At 36.7% G+C, this 24,330-nt stretch overlaps 1 protein-coding gene across 1 annotated transcript in view; it reads right to left on the reverse strand.

Annotated features, from left to right (window-relative positions):
• The window catches only part of SLC5A12 (solute carrier family 5 member 12), a 51,039-nt gene that overhangs the window by 16,197 nt on the left and 10,512 nt on the right, over positions 1-24,330 (reverse strand). The window contains exons 3-9 of the mRNA XM_077761419.1: positions 22,851-22,902; positions 21,939-22,006; positions 15,717-15,871; positions 15,457-15,597; positions 10,702-10,831; positions 9,431-9,519; positions 4,504-4,616 (exon numbers count right to left, since the gene is read on the reverse strand). Coding sequence (XP_077617545.1) covers positions 4,504-4,616; positions 9,431-9,519; positions 10,702-10,831; positions 15,457-15,597; positions 15,717-15,871; positions 21,939-22,006; positions 22,851-22,902 — 748 coding nt within the window. The remainder of the gene's footprint in view (positions 1-4,503; positions 4,617-9,430; positions 9,520-10,701; positions 10,832-15,456; positions 15,598-15,716; positions 15,872-21,938; positions 22,007-22,850; positions 22,903-24,330) is intronic.

Raw genomic sequence — 24,330 nt, forward strand, 5'->3', positions numbered from 1 at the left:
TTTTTTTTTTTTTTTTTTTTTTTGCTGACTAGAGAATTGATTCAGTCCCCCTCCCCTTCAAACATTATATTTCCACCACCAGATTACAACCATTACAATCAATGAGGCAGGAAATGTAGGGAAAATTGGTGGGACTTCATAGAGACCTAGAGTGAATGGCACCGCAAATAAAACGGTGTATGTGGGAGGGAGAGAAAGTTCCACAGTTGCAGCAAATGCTATGAATTTTATAAGTGCTATAAAATCAGGATCAGACAATAAACCATGGGCATAGAAGATATTTATACTATCATAGAACATATTTATTAATATCTTCGAGAAATTGGGAATTGTACTGGAAGTAATGCCCATCCACCTGCTATTAGCTTTAATCTATGTTCATGACAATGAATAGAATCAAGGCCATTCACCTACCTAATTAACAAACATGTGGTCAGCATTGATCGCTCCTTTGTTTAAGCATAAGTAGAAAAAAAAAAAAGAAATATGGAATCCATGGCAAAATATTGCCAAACAAATGAATATATTAACCTAAAAGCTCAAATACGGAGTATGCTTTGTAGAAATAATTTACTTTAGGAACCAGAAGGAAAGTATTTAGAAACTGTTTGGCAATTTTAATATGATGCAAAAACACATAGACTCAATGAAGCAAACAAGTTCAGGTCAAGAGAAAGTAAATGAGATGAAGAAAGGCAAGATAGGATGCAACACCAATAAGTTTAGATGCGGATGGGTCCAGGTGGGCTAAGGAAGGACTATAAAGAAATAAAAAATGATAATTGATCAAGCACTTCCACTCCTAAGTAGTTACTAAATAGAAATAAAAATATGTTCATAAAAAGACTTGTATAAGAGTGTTCATAGCAGCTTTATTGTTTATAAACTCAAACTGAAACAGTCCAGGTCCATCAACATAAATAGAAGTTTAAAAAACTGTGGTATATCCATATAACATCATACTACTCAAAAATAAAAAGGGATGAACTACTGATATATAAAACAACATGGATAAATCTCAAAAACAAAACCATGCTGAGTGAAAGAAGTATTACAAAAACAGAGTGTGTGCTGTGTGAGTCCATGTATATGAAATTCTAGAACAGGTAAAACTAATCTATGGTGGAAAATATCAGAATAGTGGTTGTTTCTGAAGGTGAAGGGGAAGGGGGAACAGGGATTGACTAGAATGAGCAAGAGAGAACTCTCCAGGGTAATGGTAATGATTTATATCTTTAGGGCTGGGTGGCACAGGTATATGTGATTGTCAAAACTCAGCAAATTCGGGGTGCCTGGGTGGCTCAGTCGGTTAAGCGTCCAACTTCGGCTCAGGTCATGATTTCACGGTCTGTGGGTTCCACCCGCATTGGGCTCTGTGCTGACAGTTCAGAGCCTGGAGCCTGCTTCAGATTCTGTGTCTCCCTCTCTCTCTGACCCTCCCCCGCTCACTCTCTGTCTCTCTCAAAAAAAAAAAAAAAAAACACTTCAGCAAATTCATTTACAATTTGTCTATTTCATTGTAGGTAGATTTTTACATAAAATCTTTTAAGGGTACCTGGACTACCCAGTTGTTTTAGCATCCAACTCTTGATTTTGGCTCAAGTCATATTCCCAGGGTCATGGGATCGATTCCCTCATCGGGCTCCACTCTGGGCATGAAGTCTGCTTAAGATTCTTTCTCCCCCTTTCTCTCTGCCCCTCCCTCACTCACACATGCTCTTTCTCTCTCTCAGGAAAAAATTTAAAACAAAGTACTAAATTCTAGTTAATAATGCGTATGCTAAAATAATTAGGAAGAAGTATACTGATGTCTGCAATTTACTTTTAAATGTATCAAATATATGTTATATTGAGGATGGATAGAGAGCTGGATGGATATATGAAAAAGCAAGTTTAGGATATTAATTGAGAATCTAGGGGGTATATATGAGAATTCAAGGTAAAAATCTTTAAATTTTACTATAAGATTGAATTTATATAATAAAATATAAGGAGTGAAGCACAATCACTGAATTAAATCATTATTTTTAAGAAATTTGCTTTGTGGAGAACTAAGAGCAACACAGTGAGGAAAGTAACATTAGAGGAAATGAACAAAATTACAAAACTAAGAAAAAAAGTAAAGGATATGTAGAACAATCCAAATTAGAACATTTAAGAATAAGAAGATAAAACAATTGGTATTTGCAGACACTTACTAGAAAACCAATTAGAATTTTAAGAACCAACAAGGGTTGGATAAACGGCCAGATACAAAACAAAATAAATGAAAAGCTGAAGGTGTTCCACATTCATAATAAACGGCTTAGAAGATACTATGGAGAAAGCATCCCATTCATAATATCAATGAAAGAAAAAAAAAAAGAGAAGATAAAGGAAAATGAGAAGGGAGAAAAAGGGAAAAGCTGAAGGAGGAAGACATGAGTGTAATTAACATCCAGGATAGAAAATATGATAATATTATAGAAAAATACTATTGCTAGATGGAAAGCTTACAAAGATGGTAATTCTTCCTCAAAATATTTTTAGATTTAATGCACTCCCATTGAGATGGAGTTGCGGATCCATGATGTGCAATAAAGTATTTTAAAGTTAATCTGAAGAATATGTAAACATGTATAACCCAAAGTCTGTTTTTGTAGAAAAAAAAAAGGAAAGTTACAATTGAAAAAATTTTAAATTTTAAGCTAACAGAAAAGTGACAGGAGTTGTTCTAGCAGATATTTTAAGTGAAATACTATAAAGCTAGAGTATAAACAAGATGCTATTAGTTTTACAATTGATAATAATTTAATGAAATAAGTATAAGATATTCTTAAACAAATTCTTATAGATGAAAGAATCTCATATTATATATTATCATCACTGAAATATTAACAACCAGTGAATAATATTAGATTAATGATGCTGAGAAAATTGACTGTACAGGAAAAAAATTTAGATCCTCATCATAAATCAAATAATTTAAATACAACTAATATGAAACATAAAATTATTTACAATGTAGAATAAATAAAGAAATATTTAAATGGGTTTTGAATGGGAAGAAATTTGTAAGCATAAGAAATGGATAAAATAGTAAAATAAATGATACATATATTTCACCAAATATGTAATTATAATTTCTATACATCAAAATGCATTTAAAAATATCTGGAGGACATTCTTCAATATGCAAAGGTTACATTTCCTTTATCCATGAAGAGATTTTACAGACAAAACTTCTAATATCTCATCAATAAACAGAAAGCATAAATAAATTTTTCACAAAAATACAAATGGTTATCATCTGACAAGGGTTTAAATTCACTATAAATCAAAAAATGTAAACTAAAGCAAAAATGTGATGTTATTTTGCCCATGAAGTTGGCCAATTTTTAACAATACTAATATCAAGAGCATGGAAAAATATGCCATTACTCACTGCTGCCACACATAAATATTACTCAGACCATGCTAGAAATATTTTTCATGAGTATGTTAAGAACTGCCAGTGAATTTGTATTATTTGATCTGGTAATTTTCTTTTGGAGGTCTTTATTAAGGAAAAAAATATGTATGCCATCATAGATTAATGTATATGAGGGTCATCAAAATGTTATTAAAAATGACAAAAAGATTTTTAAAAGTATCAACATAAAAATAAAAATGTAAGCCGCTTTGCAGAATATTAAGCAAACATTAAAAAACCATGTTTTCAAATAATTCATAAATGACACAGGAAAATGCTCACTATAGTATGCTAGAAAAAACCAACCAGGAGCAAAATTAGGTATAATTTTATTTAAAAAGTACATATATTTTCTCTATTTATTTATTTTCTATAGTAAGTGAATAAGCATATAATTGGTTTATACTTAAAAAGAAATAAGCTTTGTAAAACTATAATTCAGTATGATAAGTGCTACAGTGAGCATACTCATAATATGCAATGTGTGATTAGGCAAGGAGTAATTATTACTAGAAGTGAGTTTACCAGGAGTTTGGTAATAAAAAATTCTTTAGAAAAGAATTAGACATAATGTACAAAATTGTCAAATCACCATGTTGTACACCTGAAACTAATGTGATATTGTGTGTCAACTGTACTAAAAATTTTTTAAATAAATAAATAACAATAATAAATAATAAAAAGAAAAAGAAAGAATTTGACTTTATCAGACAAAGTGACTGGCTACAGTGAGCAGAACATCTTCACATGTAGAGGGATGAATATGATCAATACAAGGCATCATCAGGAAATGTTGAGGTGATAAATCTAGAGTGTAGGGGGAGTACAGAAGAGTGTCAAATACAGGATCGGTGAAAGGTAAGCTAGCTGGTAATTCTTTCCTGTTAACCCTCCTGGTATCTTTGAAAATGTGAATCCATGTGTGAAATTCCTCCTACATCTCAGTATGCATTTGTGCCTGTAAGTGAGCGCTGAATAGCATGTGCAGGTTTTGACATGTACCACATGTATATTTCATGACAGGGAGTAGAAGATCCACCGGCTGTACCTACATAAGCCTTTACTGATCCACGTGCTCAGCTTGTCGGAGAGATGGGGAAAACAGCTCTTGACAAAATCCTCAAAGGTCACTGTTGCTAAGGCATTGATGCTTGCAGCCACAGTGCTACAGGGAGAGAAAAGCAAGAACACAGTCCAAGCTAAATAAAGCTGACCAGCCTGCCCTGTCATTCAGAGCAAATAGACAAGACAGGGCTCTAGAAACAAAAAACAGATGCAGACATATGTCCTTATTCTGGGACTTCAGGGAGGCAATGTGGCCCGCCTACTCACTCTTCAAAGCTGCTTCTGTGCTTAGTGCTCCTTGATTTCTCCTTCTGACTTAGTGAGGAAGCTAGACTTTCATGCCATAATGCCTACTAATGCCCTGAACAAGACATTAAATGAGTTAGCAGGCAGTAATAGAGAGGTTGTGCATGCGCGCACGCGCGCGCGCGCGCGCGCGCGTGTGTGTGTGTGTGTGTGTGTGTGTTTAGGTTGGACTCGAGGCAGGAAACACTGACTATCTTAATCCAGGATTAAGATAAATCTTAATCTCAATTTGCCATTCATTAATCATTCATTCATACCATTTATGAATCTCTCCATTCTAGGTATTAGGCATATAGTGGTAAACCAGAAAAGCACAGACCTTATACTCTACTTGGTGACACAGACATTCAACAACCAATTATACAATTGATCACAGTTGGTATGAAGAAAAATACCAAGGTGCTATCAAATTATGCCTTGCAGAGTCCTAAAGTGATACAAAGTTAGGGAATTCTTTCCTTAGGAAATGATGATTAAGATAGGCACTGAAAGGACCCATGCAAATTGGGAAAAAGATGTTCTAGAGCAAAGGGAAAATTACATTTAAATACCTCTAAATGGAAAACTTGTTGCATTCAACAACCTGAAGCCACCAGATTGGGTAGAATGCAATTAGTAAGGGAAAAAGGAACAAAGGATAAGATGGAAATGGGCAAAGACTAAAACCACATAAAAATGTTGATATCCTCCTCTGACTTTCCACTCAGAATCCATTCTTATGGCCTTAAAACTCACTTTCATGACAGATGACCTGGAATTGGGGTTTTCTTTGCAGAATAACATGGAAGCTTATCTAATTTCTCATAAAGAACAACATCCTCCTTAAGGTTGTAGCAGAAGTAATCTCTCCATAGCATGCACTGCAAAGTATGTCCCTTTCTTAGAATTTTTGGTCTTGAGACCAAAAGAGCCAACCACTCTCTTATGGGGGAATTATCTTTTGACAAATACATGTTTTCCAGTCTAGAGAGACTCAGCCTTAGAGCAAGAGAAAAAGATAAATAAGGAAAGCTCTGTAGAGAGGGACAAAATAAAAGAATGTCACCCTTCCCTGTGTTTGACTCTCTGATGCTCATTTTTTCTGTCCTGAGTTTCCCTGAGATCTTAATCTCTACACCACAGAATAATATCACTTGGTGTTCTTGAGGCAAAATCCTAAAATAATTAGTAAAAATAGTTCAATAATACACTAAATTAGAATTTCACACTGAAGCAAGTTAAAATCATTATATAAATTCAAAGATGTTGCTGTTTTGGAAATCTGTCAACAGCTTAATATGCCAAAAGTTAAAAAACAGCCACTTCAAAAATTCCAAAAATTTACTAACATTTAATATCTCTGATAAAAACTTTCCTAAAAGTAGAACAAATATATGCATTTTGTTCTTTTTATAATTTATTAACTTAAAATGAATATTCTTAAATGTTAATATCTCTCAAACTAAAACTTGATATCACATTTAATGGTAAAATCCAAGAGCCATTTCCTTTAAAGTCATAACAAAAATAAGAATTTCTGCTAACCTTAATTATTACCATTGTTCTCAATGCACAAGTATATGAGAGTGAACATAGAAGTGTAACTATTAAAAAACGAAAAATTCGGGGCGCCTGGGTGGCTCAGTCAATTAAGCATCCGACTTCGGCTCAGGTCAGGATCTTGAGGTTTGTGAGTTTGAGCCCCGCGTCGGGCTCTGTGCTGACAGCTTGGAGCCTGGAGCCTGCTTCTGATTCTGTGTCTCCCTCTGTCTCTCTGTCCCTCCCCTGCTCGTGCTCTATCTCTCTTTCAAAAATAAATATTTAAAAACAAAAAAAAGGAAAAATTCAAAAGTATTTGCATATATCACAATTTCTATACAATCAAATCCAAAAGAATTAACTGAAAATAATTAGGAAAAAAATTTTAGATAGCAAGGGAAATTCTGTAAAAAGGAAAACATTATGAATAACAGATATCAAATCATATTTTAAAGCATAACAGTTAAAATTATTAGTGTCTATATCATTATAGATAAATAGACCAAAGAAATATAAAGAAGATCTTGAAAAAGGCCCAACTATATAGAAGAATGTAGGATATAATAAAAATAGCATTTAAAGTCACTGGTGAAAAGATAGCTTATTTAGTAAAAAATAATAGGACAACTGGCTACCAACCTAGAAAGAAAGTAAGTGTGGAGGTCCACTTCATTTTTTATACCACACATATAGTCTAGATGATTTGACGACTTTATTATTTAATAAGACCATAAATACACTAGAATGTGTCTGGATTATTAGTTATAATGATAGAATGGAAAAGCCTATCTGAGAATAATATTAATCCAGAAACCATAATGTAAAAGAATTGGTCAATATAAATTAAAATCTCCATATACTCAGAAGTAAACATGAACTGGCATGTTACAGAACAGGAAATACAAATCGACAATGAAAGTAGGGAAATGTAGCCTATCCACTTATGATCAACAGAATTCAGATTCAAATTAGGTACCATTTTTCACCTATTAGTTTGGCAAGTTGAAAAGTTTGAAAGCACCCAATATTGGTGGTAGTGTGAGGAAAGAGACACTCTAGTATCTTCTTTTTAGAATATAAATCATTCAGAATTTTTACAGCTGATTTAGAAAATTCCATGAGAAGTTTAAATGATCAAGTATTTTGGCACAGTAATTCTACTTCTTGGAATGTAGCCTACACATATCCTTGCACAATTTCACTATATATACACTGTAATGTGTTATGGATTAAGTGCTTGTATTCCCTCACAATTTATATGCTGAAGCCTAACCCCCAATGTGATGGTATTTGGAGCTGGGGTCTTTGGAAATGATGAAGTCATGTCAGTGGAGTTCTCATAAATGGGCTTAGTGACTTTACAAAAGAGATCCCAGAGAGCTCCCTTACCCCTTCCACCATGTAAAGACACAAGAAAATGGTCACGAATGCGCCAGGACTTGAGCCCTTACCAGACACCAAATCTGCAAGGGCCTTGATCTTAGACTTCCTAGCCTTAAGAACTGGAAGAAATTGTTTTTTATAAGCTGCTTAGTGTATGGTATTCTGTTATAGCAGTCTGAGCAGACTAAGAGATAAATTTGTTAGCTATGTCTTACATTAAAGGATTGATCAAATAAATTATAGATTAAAAAAAAGAGTAGGGTAGATCTAATGGTGTGGAAAGATTTATAAATTATATCACCTTAAGGGCGCCTGGGTGGCTCAGTCAGTTAAGCATCCAACTTCATTCAGCTCAGGTCATGATCTCATGGTTCATGGGTTCGAGCCCTGCGCTGGGCTCTGTGCTGACAGCTCAGAGCCTGGAGCCTGCTTCAGATTCTGTCTTCCTCTCTTTCTGACCCTCCCCTGCTCACACACTCTCTCTCTCTCCCAGAAATAAATAAAAACATTTAAAAAAATTATATCACCTTAAATGAAACATAATATGATCCCCTTTTCATTCACTAAAAGGTATATATGTTCCCATAAGCAAAGAAATTTTAGGGTTCATTGATAAGAAATCGTTAACAGTGGTTAACTCTGCGGGCTGAGACCATGGATTTGAGGAATAAGATATAAAGCTTTTACTCTGATCTTCTGCTAGTGTTTGACTTTTGACTCTGGCCATTTTACTTTCTTAAAATTATATTTTGACAAACTTTATCAATGATTATCTGCAACTGAACTGCAGGGAGGGAAAGGAAGCTTTTCCAACTAGCTGAGTTCATAGAGGCAGAAGATCTGGCATAAAGGAAAGTAATGAAACTACATTGCTCTCAACACAGTTGTCTCCACCCTTCTACAAGTTACCAGCATCCTTCACCTGCATCAAAGCAAATGCCCGCTGCTGGTTTTCCACTTTTGTCACTCTTGCTTTTATCATAGTCCCTTGCCTCAATAGAAGCATGAGGCTTCAGTTGTATGGCATCACCCACTCCCCAGCTTCAAACCTTCTGAAAAAATTAGTAATGGGAAACCTCATTAAAATGCAGTCAGGAAGTTTTGGCAGGAGGAGATCTCATGCCCTACCACTTACAGTCAATTGCAGACCATGAGGAAGACAGAAACTTGACCTTGCAATTGGATACTATTCTCTATTCCAGCTTGAGGAAGGCAAGCTTTCCTCCCAGAAACCACTCGGCCAATGAAAAGTTGCCGCACTTTGGACTCCCAGTTTACTCCATGGTCTTATTGTTCATAACAGCCTTCTCAACTTAGTCCTTTTCTCCTTGTAAAAAAGCATACCTCTCCATCGTTCCCCAGACTTTCACAAGGTTTTGCTACAGCTTATTTGTCCTGGATTATAATTTTCTTTTATGTTTCAATAAGCCCCAATAAGTCCATCTTTAGCTGGTAAGATAATTGGCAGTATTTATCTTCTAATGCCTTCCCATTTATCTTAAGATCCAAACTACTTCATAAAATTTTCTGAGTAACATTTTGTACATTGTGTGAAGCAAAACATTTACCAGGCCAGCTGACACACAGTAAGTACTCAGTAAGTACTGGTGATTACTTCCACCATCACCCTTGTCATATCACACCCTTGCCATCACCGCTGTCATTATCATCAGCATCATCAGAGCAGGGTGTTGTCAATATACTAACCTCAGGGTTCCGCTGAAGGCACAAGCCACAAAGAGTCCAGGCAGTCCTGGCATTGTGAAAAATATCTCCATGACAAAGTATGGCATCAGCTTTGGAGGTAAAACAAGAGAGAATTAATCAGCAGAGTCTGCAATGTGAGAATGTTGATTTTTAGCAAAGGAGGTAAGGAAAAAATAAATGAAAATAATAGAGGAGTTTGCATGGGCTAAGGTTGTCAAATGCTTGCAGTTGAAATTATGATCAGTCCAATTTCATGGGATCTGAGGTCCAGCTCCAGCTATAGGGGAGGAGGAAGGGTGGGAAGGGGCAGCTGATACTAGGGAAAGGGGCTGTATGAACTGTAGAAGGTTCAGGAACTTGTTTTATTTTTCTTATGTTCACAACGTATGCCATTCCCTTTCCTGTTTACCCTTAATATTAGTAGTTAAATCCTAACGACAAATGCTTAAAACAGGTCTTCAGGGAATCGAGGTATTATGGTTCTACTCTGTAGCCTGATTTGTGAGATGGGAACATACCCCCCTCCCAGGACAGAGGGGACAGTGAAATATACAGAGGGGAGAGAAGTGATGGTTCCTCCTGAGCATATCCTCCCTAAATGGAGCGTTTTTAAAATGTTTATATATTTATTGAGCAAGAGAGCAAGAGAGAGAGAGAGAGAGAGAGAGAATCCCAAGCAGGCTCCAGGCTCAGCACAGAACTCAAGCCCAACTTGGGGCTCGATGTCACCACTGCAAGATCATGACCTGAGCCAAAATCCAGAATTGGATGCTCAACCACCTGAGCCACCCAGGTGCCCCATATAAATGAAGTTTTTGAAAGCACATTTAATGTACTACATTGGGTTGATGGTGTTCAAGGTATGATGAGAACACATGAGCAGAAGCAGTATAGTAGCAAGGGTAATTTTGTTCAATCTGAGAATAAAACATCTTTAATGAACCTTGAGACATATAGAAAAAAGAATTGAAATGCTGCATGGACAACCAAAGCCAAGGGTTCAAGTCTAACCTCCACTCTCTCCAGCCATGTCCTGGCCCCTGGCCTTGTCTTCAAGGACAAGGTGAGATACAATTTTACATGTCACTCCCCCCTATTAGAACCTGGTGTGTAGTGATATCACCCAACAGGAGAGGAAACAAATCAATTCTATGGGTCTTAGGAAGTGCCTTGAGATCCAGGTGAAAAAAGAGAAAGAACCCATATTACTCATTTATGGCCAGATGAACACTGATTTCAGCAATTCTTTATGGCCCAAAGGGAACACATACCTGATCTGGAGCTGAGATAATGCCAGAAGTCCAAGGGTCACAGTCTTTGAAGTGGGAGTACATGATTAAGCCAGAGAAGACAGCACATACCAGAATGATCCAGAGACCCAACAAGTTAAAATATAAGGCTCTAGAAAAGAACACATATATCTGTCAGTAGCCTCTATGCCATATTATGGGATGATGAAGATATCACCAAAAGTTCAAGGTAAAAATTTGGGGGGCTTTTTTCTATAAAATAAAATTCCACAGCCTTCAAGAACCATTACATTTTACACTTTTGCAATTTTTTTTTTGTTTGGGAATGTTACATTTTTAGACTGATTACAAAATTTGAATGAGGATTTTTGATGGCTTTTCTCTTGACATTAGGAGTTTTTCTGCACAGTCTCAATGTGTGGTATAAGATCTTGGATGAAATTTCACATACCAATCACTCATATTATGTAACTTCCAGTGATTTTCTCCCCACTCAATTCATAAAACTGTCAAAAAGTGAACTTACATTTTAACATCTTTTCTTCTAGGGGGATAATGAGATAAATGTAGAAGTAGACACATTTTGGAAATATTCACTTTGGAGACTGATCCAGATGAAATTTAAAGTTGATTTTTTTAGAGAGAATAGAAAATATACAAAAGCTAAGGTCATTTTACCCACATTCTGGGGAGCATTTTTTTTTTTATTGTACAGCACACAGGTACACTTAATTCTAGTTCGAGTGCCTTGGCAGTATGCTATGACTATATTGTAGCCATTACTGATTTTTCAAGGTCAAAATATTACTAATTTTCTTCATCTCAAGGAAGACTTGAGAGTGAGCTGGACTTATATAACCAACCTCATTCCGGAGAGCATTTCAAAGGGCTAGGAGAGCAACAGTGGAGAATTTATTGGGTCCAGTCATTGTTCAAAGGGAATCAGTTACATCCACATTTAAACATAAGGACACATGTTAATTTCAAAGCCTCCTAACACCTATAATATATAGGTGTACCTAGCTTTCATAAAACCCTTAAGTCAAACTATTCATTTATGAAACAAATACGGTTAAATAATTATCTCATTTGGAAGTTTCTATTTTCATACACTATTTATACTAGAAGAGGCACTTATCCCAGAAGTTACTTCCTTGAGAGTATTCTAACAATGCTTAGTTTTGACTTACAGGTTTGTTTGTTTGTGTTTAGAGGGGTTGAGTTACAGATAGTTATTTGGGAATATAAGGGACACATGAAGTGGCTAATACCTATTAAGCATTGCTTACACTCTTGCTTTCCACCCTTCCAGACAACTGGATTCAAGCCTTTACTCAGGCCACTTCTGAGAGAGGCCTCCCTGACCTTCTTTATTTCAAACAATCACTTTCACCTGTCTTATCTGTTTCCACTCCTTATACTATTTTACATCTTTATAGCATATATGATAATCTGAAATTGTATAATATATTTATTTGCTTATTATTGGTTTCTTCACTCAAACACAGTGATAAAGAATAGTGGTGGCACATAGAAGACCTGAAATTATTTTACTTGGGGTAATAAATAATTGAATGCCTTAATTAACTAATGGTAGAGATTGAGTACAATATGATTGTACTCTTTATATCATTTATTTTTTAAAGAGAACATTGGGCCCAGAGTCATAAGATTTTATCCATAACAGCCATCTGATCTTAGACAAGTTATATAACACCCTGAAGCAGTTAAATCATCTGTAAAAAGAATGTTAACACACCTGCTTTACTTCTATTATAGGACTAGTATAAGGATTTAATGAGTTACATTTGGTTAAAATAAATGTAGGTTATATAGCCATATAGAGAACATTCATACATTATTCAGAAACAATTTTAAAAGTTCACCAGATGAGAAACCAATGGCAAGACTATATTAAATATTAAGGTCCTGTGTTATGAATTTGTTTTTTATTAGAAATGGACTGTGATTCTTTACAAGCTAATTCTCCTACTTGTAACTTAAGCCACTCCATTGATTCATTCAAAAAATATTTATCAGGCATCTCTATGTACTAGGTTGTTCTAGATACTAGGGTATAGCAGTAACACAGGACCTATCCTCACGGAGATTAAATTCTGGGATTAGAGACAGATGATGATCACTGAAATGAAATAAATGAATAAGATGCTTTTAGATGTGATAAGAGACATGAGGAAAACAAACTAAGGCAGTAAGAACAGAACAAAAGTGACTTGTGTGGGTGTGCTCATCTTAGCCAGGAGATGGGATGGAGATGGGAAGGGATCTGAGAACTTGCATCAGCCCATACTACATAGCACCATTTACAATCAATACTCTTGAAAGACAAACTTGAAAGTGAAACTGATAAACCTCTAGAAACAAGAGGAGGTTAAATCAACCTCCAAGGAACACATCTAAAATGACACGGTGGGTGATACTATTTCTAGATGTGAGGAAAATCAGTTGGGCTTACGATCAATCAAATCATCTTTAGTGACTAATCAGCATTCCTGGCCATGAAATTATATGCATAAATAAATGCTGGGTTTTAACTCATGGACACAGTCAGTATGAACATTCTGGATCCATTTTCACCTACAAATGTTTCAAGATGTTGTTTTCCCAATCAGCAGAGCTTTTCCTAAACTCTGATGGAATGTTTTAATGGCACCAGGCTCTCAGATAATTGAACAGAAGCAGAGCATTTAATCAACATTCTGCAGACACACACACACACACACACACACACACACACACTCCTTTGTATACAGACATACATAAATAAGCATATTTCTACATAAATATGTGTTTCCAGGTATGTGTTTATACATACACATGTAAGAATGGCCTTTGTGAAGCATTACTTTTAAATAAGTGATAAATATTTAATAAGAACAAAATATTATTCTTGACCTTGTGGGAAAAAATGATGAAAAAGGTGCATTTCCTTATTTTCAGGTACTATCATAGTAAAGGGGGAAAAATTAGGCATGTTCACAAGAAAAAATAATGTAACACAAACGTAAGATTAAAAAACTCTAGAGGTAACAGGTTTATTATTTATTTCACCATAAGATCCTTCCCTATAGAGATACATCAACTCCATTTTATTTATTTTATTTATTTTTTAATTTTATAATAGAGAGAGTGTAGAAGCAGGGGAGAGGGGCAGAAGAAGAGAGAGGATCCCAAGCAGGCTCCATGCTCAATGTGGAGCCTGACACGTGGCTTGATCCACAACCCTGGGTTTCTGACCTGAACCAAAATCAAGAGATAGACACTCAACTAACTGAGTTACCCAAGCACCCTCAGTCAACTCCATTTTAAAACAGAATTTTAAGTGAATTTTAATTTAATTTATTTTTAAGTAGGTTCTACACCCAACATGAACTCATGACCCCAAGATCAAAGGTCATGTGCTCTGGCTACTAAGCCAGGCAAGGGCCCCTAAAAATGAATTTTAATTTCAAATAAATTGTGAGATCAAGGTCACACTTGATCTTACATTTTCAGTAATGCAGCTCTTTGATAAAGTGATGATTTTGTGTGGAGGGTATGTTAATGTTATTTATTGTAATAGGGTATGAATATGGTATCAGTGAATGAATGGAATACTAGATAATACTTTCAATTCTACCATCTGAGAGTGTGTGAAATATAGAAGTAATATGTGCTCTTTTGGAATTTAAGTCAAAAATGGTGAACCATATCCCAGCAATGTTATCTTTTACTCAGTCTAAAGAAAAACTATGCAGGGGCACCTGGGTGATTCAGTCGGTCAAGCATCCAACTTTGCCTCAGGTCATAATCTCACAGTCCGTGGATTCAAGCCCCACATCCGGCTCTGTGCTGACAGTTCAGAGCCTGGAGCCTGTTTCAGATTCTGTGTCTCCCTTTCTCTCTGCCTCTCCCTCGCTCACTCTCTGTCTCTCTCTCTCAAAATAAAATAAAGACATATAAAAAAAGAAATAAGAAGAAAAAACTGTGCATTGAAATGAAAGTATTTTAAAGTCAGTTGTGGAAATATTCATAGCAGAAACTCTAAGAAACATGGAGGGTATCCTGACAAATCTGGGGATGCTAGTATTTGGACAGCAACAACGAGGATAAAATGTCCATTTTAGATGTAATTCTAGCTTACTCCTTCCAGTTCTGCAGAATAATACATCACTTCCTTCCATCCCCATTCTAGAGCCGGATGTCTTGAAGGGCTTGGAAAAGGCTTCACAAGTTGTGCCCCAGTTGGAGTCCTTCAGGGTAAGCAGGCCCCGCAAGACTGGTGACTGCTAGCTCGGCAAGAGTTGAATTGGTGGAAGCCTCATTATGCCTCACCTCATTACCTTGGCTTTCCTTCTTTTAAACCTGTCCTTGGAAAATGTAAGGACATTTAAAAGAAAAATAGTAGCTCAAAGAGACCACGGCTGAATCAAATAAGTAATAGGGGCCATCTCATCACAGAAACTGTGAGTAGAAAATATATGCTATCTACCTCTGCATTGCCACTCATGGCACCTGATTTAACCTAGTAATTTGTCAACAAATGGAGGTAGCAAAGGACAGAGAGTACAGGCAGGCAGATGTAAGCTCAAACTCACTTCCCTGCTGAAAAGGGAGTAGTAAGGCCTGCCTCAAAGAATTACTGAAAGGGTTAAATAAATCTTTCTCTCTCTGTCTCTCTCTCTCTCTCACACACACACACACACGTGCATGCACAAGCATATAATAATTACCCAATATGGGAAAAGAAAACAAAAATTTTTATTTGTAACTCACAATTTTGCATGTTTTTCTGTTTTGCAAGAGATGCATCGCTGTATGGTCGACTGATTAACTCCATAGATCCCGAGCCATGTAAAAGTTCCTCCCACTGAGATTGTCCAAAAAGTGTGCCTCCTGAGAGGGTCCACATCAAAGCTATGAGACAGAGAGAAGTGAGTGAACAAAGATGTTCCTTTGATGCCAGATATTATTGTAGTTGCTAAGGTCATGCAGCTAAATCTTTATAAAACATGGAAAAGTAGTGTTGGACATACTCAAGTATATGTAGTCGAGATCCATTTGTTGATTGCTCTATTACATTGTGTAATCCACCAGCGTGAGCTGATCCTTGAATGAGAACCGTTAAGAATCCCACAATCATGACAACCATCTGAAATGCATCTGTCCACACCACTGCTTTTAATCCTCCCTGAAATGGAAAGAATGGATGTGAATTCTTGAAAAGGAAGGCTGCAAGTCTTCAATGTTTTACAACCTCTCTGATGATGCAATCTTCCTTTTTTCTTTCTTTCTTTTTCTATTTCTTTTCCTTCCTTACTTTCCTTTTTTTCTCCTTCTTTTCTTTCTTTCTTTCTTTCTTTCTTTCTTTCTTTCTTTCTTTCTTTCTCTTTCTTTCTTTCTTTCTCTTTCTTTCTTTCTTTCTCTTTCTTTCTTTCTTTCTCTTTCTTTCTTTCTTTCTCTTTCTTTCTTTCTTTCTCTTTCTTTCTTTCTCATTTTCATTCTCTTTCCTTCCCCTTTCTTTTTTCTTTCTTTCTTTCTTTCTTTCTTTCTTTCTTTCTTTCTTTCTTTCTTTCTTTCTTTCTTCTTCCTTTCCTTTTTTCTGTCTTTCTGCCTTTGTTCTTCAATAGTCATGGAGGTATTTTATGTGTCAAGTACTATGTTATGCATAGGAATAAAAATGGTAAGTGTAAGACAGGTTCCTTCCTTAACTTCATAGACTTTATAACCTGGTAAGAGAAGCAGATACCTGAGAATGATATAACTAATTATCTAAGATTGTGAACAGTGCAGTTAAGAAGGACAGGTTACTATGACAGCATACAGCAGTGAGTCCTGACCTGGTCTTGAAGAAGTGGCATCTGAGCTATGTTGTGAAGAATGAGTAGGAATTTACCACATACAGAGGAAAAAGTAGAGAGGAACAGCATGTGTGAAGGATGAAGATGTATGGCTGCCTGAAGAAATGAGAGAATGCTAGAATATATAGATCATGGCATATACAGAATGCCCAAAGGGAGGTTGCTGAATTTACTAGAGGCCAGAACATACAGAATGTTACAAGCCTACTTAAATGATTTCTTAAGAGCAATAGGAGAGCATTAAAGAGGGGTACCTGGGTGGCTTGGTCGGTAAAGTGTCTGACTTTGGCTCAGGTCATGATCTTGTGGTTGTGGGTTTGAGCCCCACATTGGGCTCTGTGCTGACAGCTCAGAGGCTGGAGCCTCCTTTGGATTCTGTGTCTCCCTCTCTCTCTCTGCCTCCCTCCCACTCATGCTCTGTTTCTCTCTCTCTCAAAAATAAATAAAATTTAAAAAAAAGTTTAGGGGTGCCTGGGTGGTTCAATGGGTTAAGTGTCCAACTTTGGCTCAGGTNACTCTGTTTCTCTCTCTCCCAAAAATAAATAAAATTTAAAAAAAAAGTTTAGGGGTGCCTGGGTGGTTCAATGGGTTAAGTGTCCAACTTTGGCTCAGGTCATGATCTCACTGTTAATGAGTTTGAGCCCTACATCAGGCTCTGTGCTGACCGCTCAGAGCCTGGAGCCTGCTTCAGATTCTGGGTCTCCCTCTTTGTCTGCCCCTACCTTGTTCATGCTTTGTCTCTCTCTGTCTCTCAAAAATAAACATTGAAAAAAAATTTTTGAAAAAAAAGTTTAAAAAACAAGAGAGCATTAAAGAGACTTACATAATAAAAGATTTTGTTTGTTTGCTTCTTAGTGGTGTCAGGGGTGGTAGTGTGGACATCTGATTGCTGGATCATGGAAAGAAAAGAAGGAGTAGGAGATATGCTCAGAGTTAATTTCCGTGTCTGTGCTCAAGATGACAGAGGTTTGAAGCAGGGGAGAGATGCAAAGAAGTAGATGAATATGAAAGATATTTGGGAGGTCAAATCAACACAACGTGTGAATAATTGAACACAGATTCTGAGGAAGTGAAGTAATTGAGGATAATCACCTGGCTCCAGTTTTTACAACATGAAAGCTAGTCTTTTTAATTGAGTGACAGTGAATAAATTTGGGGGAACTGAGATGGTATAAGACTGAGAAAGAGGAAAAGAATGATAGATTCCAGACATTCCTGGAGAAAGGAGTTTTAAGAGGTAGAAGATGATGAAATACTGAGGTGAGCAAAGCGATTCTCCAGAAAACCTGAGGATCAATCTAACAGTAGAACTCAGGACAGAGGCATGAGACAAGAGGTTAACATAGTGCTTATCAAAACCATATTCTCTCTAGAGTCACATAAAGAGTTTTTCTTTTTTTTTAATGTTTATTTGCCTTTGAGAGAGACAGAGCGCAAGTGGAGGAGGGGTAGAGAGAGAGGGAGACACACAATCTGAAGCAGGCTCCAGGCTCTGAGCGGTCAGCACAGAGCCCGGCCCGCGGCTTGAACCCACGGACGGTGAGACCGTGACCTGAGCTGAAGCCGGTTGCCCAGCCAACTGAGCCACCTAGGTGCCCCACACTAAAGATTTTAAAACAAACCAACCCCAATGTCCCAGCCCCAACCCCAAAGATTCTAAATAAATTGATATGTGGGTTGGGACCCAGCCCTGCATGTTCTCTGAAAGCTCCCCAGGGATTCTAAAGTACAATTCTAGTTGAGATCACATGGGCCGTAGGAAAGGAGGTGAAAAAGAGGCTGCTAGAGTAATCCAGGTATAGAATCCCTCAGGACCACAGTGAAGGTGGAATGAGCAAACTGGGAAAGCTTAAATGAAATGATATTTTTTAAAAAGTGCTTTAAAAATGAATAAGCACTATGAGAATGGAAGGAGATGGTATTTTTAACATTGAACAATAGAATTATCATCCCCGGTTACTCCTCCAGAATGTCAAGAACTTCTGTGAAAAGATGACAGGCTTCATCTTTATCTGGAGAAGAAAGACATTGGGGTCACCCTATCATTTCTTTTGTAATTAAAATGTAACTTAATAAATAGACATCAAAGTCTGTCCAGAGGCCTTGCATTTATATATTGTATTCACATCCTGACTTGAGAAATAATCAATACTTACCTCCCACCTCCCAAATAGTGTTATTTTGATTTTCTTTAAAGACATTAAGGCTTCTAAACCCAAATCAAAACATTAGATTTTAGCGATAGGAAGACCAAATGTCAAAGATCTCAGTTTCCAGAGGATACTGGATATTGGTTATGTTAAAATACGCATAAACCTGAACTTCAGTTAGACATGACACAAAAGAACAAAACACTTTATCAAATGTACATCAAAAGGCAGATTATAGCCACCATGAAAATTTCTCTGACTCTATAACTCATACAATGACACACACACACACACACACACACACCACACCCAACACTGATCTATAACCCTGATCATGATCATGAGATGTCACTGATGCATTTAATCAGTCTGTGATGTTTGAAATCTAATGTTTACTTCACTAAATTGCAAATCCTTGAATGGCAGGAATCACTTATTGTTTTAATCTTCCACTGGTTGTCTTGGATTATGCTGTGCATTCACAGGATTATAAAGAGTTTGCAGTATGAGTAACAAGTGTAAGATAAATAAGCCACCATTGTAGTGAGATCCAGAAGCCTGTAACCTGGCTAGAGAGAGAAGAGATGGGATGGTAAGGGATTAAATGGGCGGGTTGATGTACATCAGGAAAGATTTCCAAGACTAGGCTAAGAGGCTTATACTTTATCCTGTGAACAATGAGAAGCAAGAAGAGAATTGGGTCAGTTAAGTGGCATGAAGAAATGGGTGATTAAAATTAATCTTACAGGCATGCAGAGTGGAGGGAAGCACTGAAAACAATTAAGAGGCAGTAAATTTAGTTCATTCTAGCTTATTGTGGTTATTAAAGTATCCAGACTTTTTTCTGACATCTTACTTTTTGGTTTCTATTTGTGTCTTCTCTATTTTTTTTTCCATTTTTCTTCTCTTGCTTAAATCACTTGAGGTTTTGTTTTGTATTGTTTTAATTCCCTTTTCCCACTTTGAGCATTTTATTTAAATGGGACTTCTTGAAATTTTGCCATAAATCTTTAAGTTAAGTCTATGTTTAAAGAATGTCTTGTTGGTGGGAATGTAAACTGGTACAGCCCCTCTGGAAAACAGTGTGGAGGTTCCTCAGGAAACTAACAATAGAACTCCCCTATGACCCAGCAATAGCACTGCTAGGAATTTACCCAAGGGATACAGAAATGCTGAGGCATAGGAGCACGTGTACCCCAATGTTCATAGCAGCACTCTCCACAATAGCTAAAACATGGAAAGAGCCTAAGTGTCCATCAACGGACGAATGGATCAAGAAGATGTGGTTTATCTATACCATGGAATCCTACATGGCAATGAGAAAGAAGGAAATCTGGCCATGTGTAGCAACATGGATGGACCTTGAGGGTGTTATGCTGAGCGAAATAAGTCAGGCAGAGAAGGACAAATATCATATGCTTGCACGTATAGGAGGATTAGGAGGAACTTGACGGAGGAACAAGGGGGAGAAGAAGGGCGGAAATGGTGGGGGAAAGGGAGAGAGGCAAACCAAGAGAGACTCTTGAATGCTGACAAAAACTGAGGACTGATGGATGTGGGGGGGAGGGGGGTGATGCGCATGGAGGAGGACACTTGTGGGGATGAGCACTGAGTGTTATGTGGAAACTAATTTGACAATAAACTATTTGTAAAAAAAAAAAATGATAAAAAATAATGTCTTAATTCCCAACAATTCAATTATAAAACCACCAAGTCTGATTACTCTCTTCCTGATTTACATGGTATTGCTGTCCCAATAAGGGCTATACTTTTTGTTAATCCCAAAATTCCATCTAATAGTAAATGGTAGAATTAGTATATTTTATAATATTATAAATTATAATTGTATATGTAAATTATACCTTACTAAATAATATTCTTTAAAATTAAGTAACAAAAATTATTTGACTAGACTTATTAAACGTTTATATTTTATTTTCTTATTACCACTTCCTCCATCTAAAACTGGGTGAATTTCCTTTTTCCCACAGTACTTCCTCTAGCTTCAGGGGAAGATATACTAGTGGTAAATTCTCTTGGTTCCTGACAGTTCCCGAAAGTTAGTTTTTTGCTGAATACACAATTATAGGTAGACCATTGTTTTCCATCAATGCTTCGAAGATATTATTTCACTGTTTCTGCCTTCCATTACTGTTGCTAAGAAGTCTGCCTTCAGTGTCCCTAGCAATGTATCTAGTCATCCTTGTAGGGGTAGATGCCTCTGAGCAACTAATCTGTCACAAATCGCCAGATGTATATGGAGCAGAAGCTTATTTTTAACAAAGATAAGAGATATGTGTCTGGAATAGAGAGAACTAGGGTAGTGAGGATAGCATGAAAATAAAAAGATAAAAATCAGCAGTGCAAAGAAATAGTGGAATTTGAATGTATGAAAAAGACATGGGGCATTTTTAAGTTGTATATTTTCATAATATATGTTCAAAGAGTATGTGATATGCACACAATACCAAAATCCATGGATGGTCTGCTCTAAGACAATATAAGATGACTTTATTTTTCTCTGTAGAGGAGAAAAGAAAATCCAGGTATCTGAAAACCACTGTCATATTTTTAACTGGCTCCTTACAGCCTCTGTATATGGTTGCCAATGACTCAGAAGAATAAAGATTCGCATTGTAAGTCATGATAAATAATAGGTGCTCAATGAATTTTTTCTGAACTAAATTGATTTTAACAATTATATAAATATGTTGCCAATACCACCCAACTTCCTTGATTAAAGGCTGAGCATGTATTAAGCCAAATGTTAATGTAATCCATGATTATCCATAAATAACAGACAAAAACAACCTGTGGAATCCTCAAGTTTACAAACTACTAGCATCCTTGATCATTCATAGATGCATTTTGTCTTTCTCAGTCACTGGGCAGTGAAATATATGCTACCCTATAGTTCTCAATTACTATTAACAAGCACACTTTTTTCTCCGCAATTGCATATGGTCACTTATCCTCTGATCAAGGAGGTATTTCTTTCATTAAATCTTTTCTTTGCCATGACTTTCTCGACTGAGCCCAGAACCCCAATTTTACTAACAGTACTGAAAAGAAATTTAAATAAAACAACAGCACCTTCCTCAGGAAACTGTGACAGATAAGCCAGCATATTTCTATTTAATTGTGGAGTAGCGATTTCTGCTATAAATAGGTGCCTGCTTGTTGGAGATTTGCCCTTATCCCACATTGGGAGTTGGTGCTAAATACTTTTTCACAGTTAGATACATACCAGTGTACAGTAGAAAGTGCAAACAATTCCTGTTGCAAACACAGAGCCCCAGAGATCAAACCCAGTCACTAGAAAAGGAGAAAAATATTGAAAGAAGTTTCTCTGAGAAGAGAAAGGTACATGAGGAAAAAGTCACAATATTTTTGTCAATGTTCTTCATGGCCAAATGGAAATCAAATTAGAATTTTCTCTTATTAAATTCACCTCTGATAAAGAGTATGCTATTGAATTGCTATACTTCAACTGAATCTCTAATTTTTAGATATGTTAAAGGCCAAAGTTTTTTCCTAAAATTCAGTAACTTCCAGTTTTTTGCACCAACTGTTTGCTTTTTCTGAACAGATTTTTGTCTGAGTGCTTTGAAACCACCTGAACATCAGCCATGTGAATATTTCTCAATATAAGCACCAATAAAATGATTAAATTGAATATTGAAGACTTCTAATATTATAGGTATCATTTATGAAATTTATTTTAATTCTTTAAATTTTTGTTTCTATGATTCTATTCTCTCAAAAAGGTCAAGTATAATTCTTAAAATAATCACTACAACTACCTTTTACACCTATATTCAGACTAATTACTTCATGAAATCACTGAGACAGGATCATACATTATCAACAAATTTGGTGATTATGTGTATGCAATACCAAAATTGCCACCCTTTCAGTGATTAAAAAAATAAACAAACAAAGGGCAATCAAACTTGGTGTTTAACCGTGTGGGCAAAATCAAGCAACTAATGATTTCCATTATTTTCAATGTTGGAATTTTTGGAGCTTTATGCTGTGACAACTACAGCCACGAGAGCCCCATAACCACAGGAATGTCCCCCAAGATGTTTTATATTTCTCAAGGTGTACATAAGCATACATACAATGGTAAGCACCCAAGGGAGTATGGGTAACTCACCTTGATTGAGCGCCAGGGCAGGAGCATACACCACCACTCCTGTGTAGAGAATCTAGTGGGGAAACAAGAATCAGGTGAATAGTATGAACAGGGACATGGAAGGGAGAGCAGCCTCAAAGTTTCCTTATTGACCTTAGAGAGGCATTTCCCTCAACATGTGCACTAGACATGTCACTGACAACCACTCTAAAATTTTTTTTTTTTTTTTTTTTTACAAATAGTTTATTGTCAGGTTGGTTTCCATATAACACCCAGTGCTCATCCCCACAAGTGCCCTTCTCCGTACCCATCACCCATTCCCCCCCACATCCATCAGTCCTCAGTTTTTGTCAGCATTCAAGAGTCTCTCATGGTTTGCCTCTCCTCCTTTCCCCCACTATTTCCCCCCTTCTTCTCCCCCATTGTCCTCCGTTAAGTTCCTCCTAATCCTCCTATACGTGCAAACATATGATATTTGTCCTTCTCTGCCTGACTTATTTCACTCAGCACTCTAATCTTGAAATCATTGATCATTGTCATCAGTTTGCAAAGGGTTTAATAAGCCTTAGATGGAGGGAGAGCATTGGACTTTTAACATAAATGTTGAGATTTTATGGCTAGCTGTGGTATATTTCTGAAGGACACAAAAATAGGCTTCCAGGTAAGTTTTTGATTTAACCTTTCCCCACCCACCCCCCTGCCTCAATGCATATATCACAATGACTCAGCCTCCTTTTTGCAACTTGCTGAAATATGGCTTTGGGAATGGAGAGAGTACAGTGCAGGGAAGACTATCACAACGTGGGTGGGTTCGTCTTTGGACTCCCAGGGTCATAGCCACCACACTGAAGGGAGTGCAGCCCCATTTTCTTTTAAATGGGATTTCACCATTTAGAGACTCCTTTGAGGGTTTTAAAAGGCAAAAGTGTATGCGAAGGTCAGGGAGTGCTGCTTTCCTCCTTTTCTCTTAAAATTCTTCAGTCGGTAAGTGGGAGTTTTGATCAAGAAAGGGAACAAGATTATTTTCTAGCAAAAAGTACTTAATGAGTCACGGGAAGTGCACCAGCAGAGTGTCACAGGCAAACAGGGGGCAGCATGAAGGAGCCCAGCGCCTAGGAAGTAGGAGAGGAATCCAAAAGGGGAGAGAGGGAGTATGGCCTTAAAATGATTTTCAGCAAAATGGGCATTCCTGTTTCAACACAGTTCACTAGTGAAAAACCAGTGACTGGACCATCTCATATCCAAAGCAATGTGTACAAGTGAAAGAAAAGTTTTAAATAAAGTTTTAATGCTTTTTGTTCCTTTGTGGTTTATAATATACACTTACTTGTTATTTATTATTTGGATGGATATACGGGGGTCTGCACAATGCGGATACCTCTCAATGTAATCACGTGTCTGGCAAGTGCTATCCTTGGAAGAAAGTAGTTTCCTCTTAGTGTTAAGTCCATCTCTTAGTTTCATGAATTGCCCCCTGAAGTAAACAAGCCCATCTTTTGTC

This window comes from Crocuta crocuta, unplaced genomic scaffold (assembly GCF_008692635.1).
Source record: "Crocuta crocuta isolate KB4526 unplaced genomic scaffold, BGI_CrCroc_1.0 scaffold884, whole genome shotgun sequence".
NCBI lineage: Eukaryota > Metazoa > Chordata > Mammalia > Carnivora > Hyaenidae > Crocuta > Crocuta crocuta.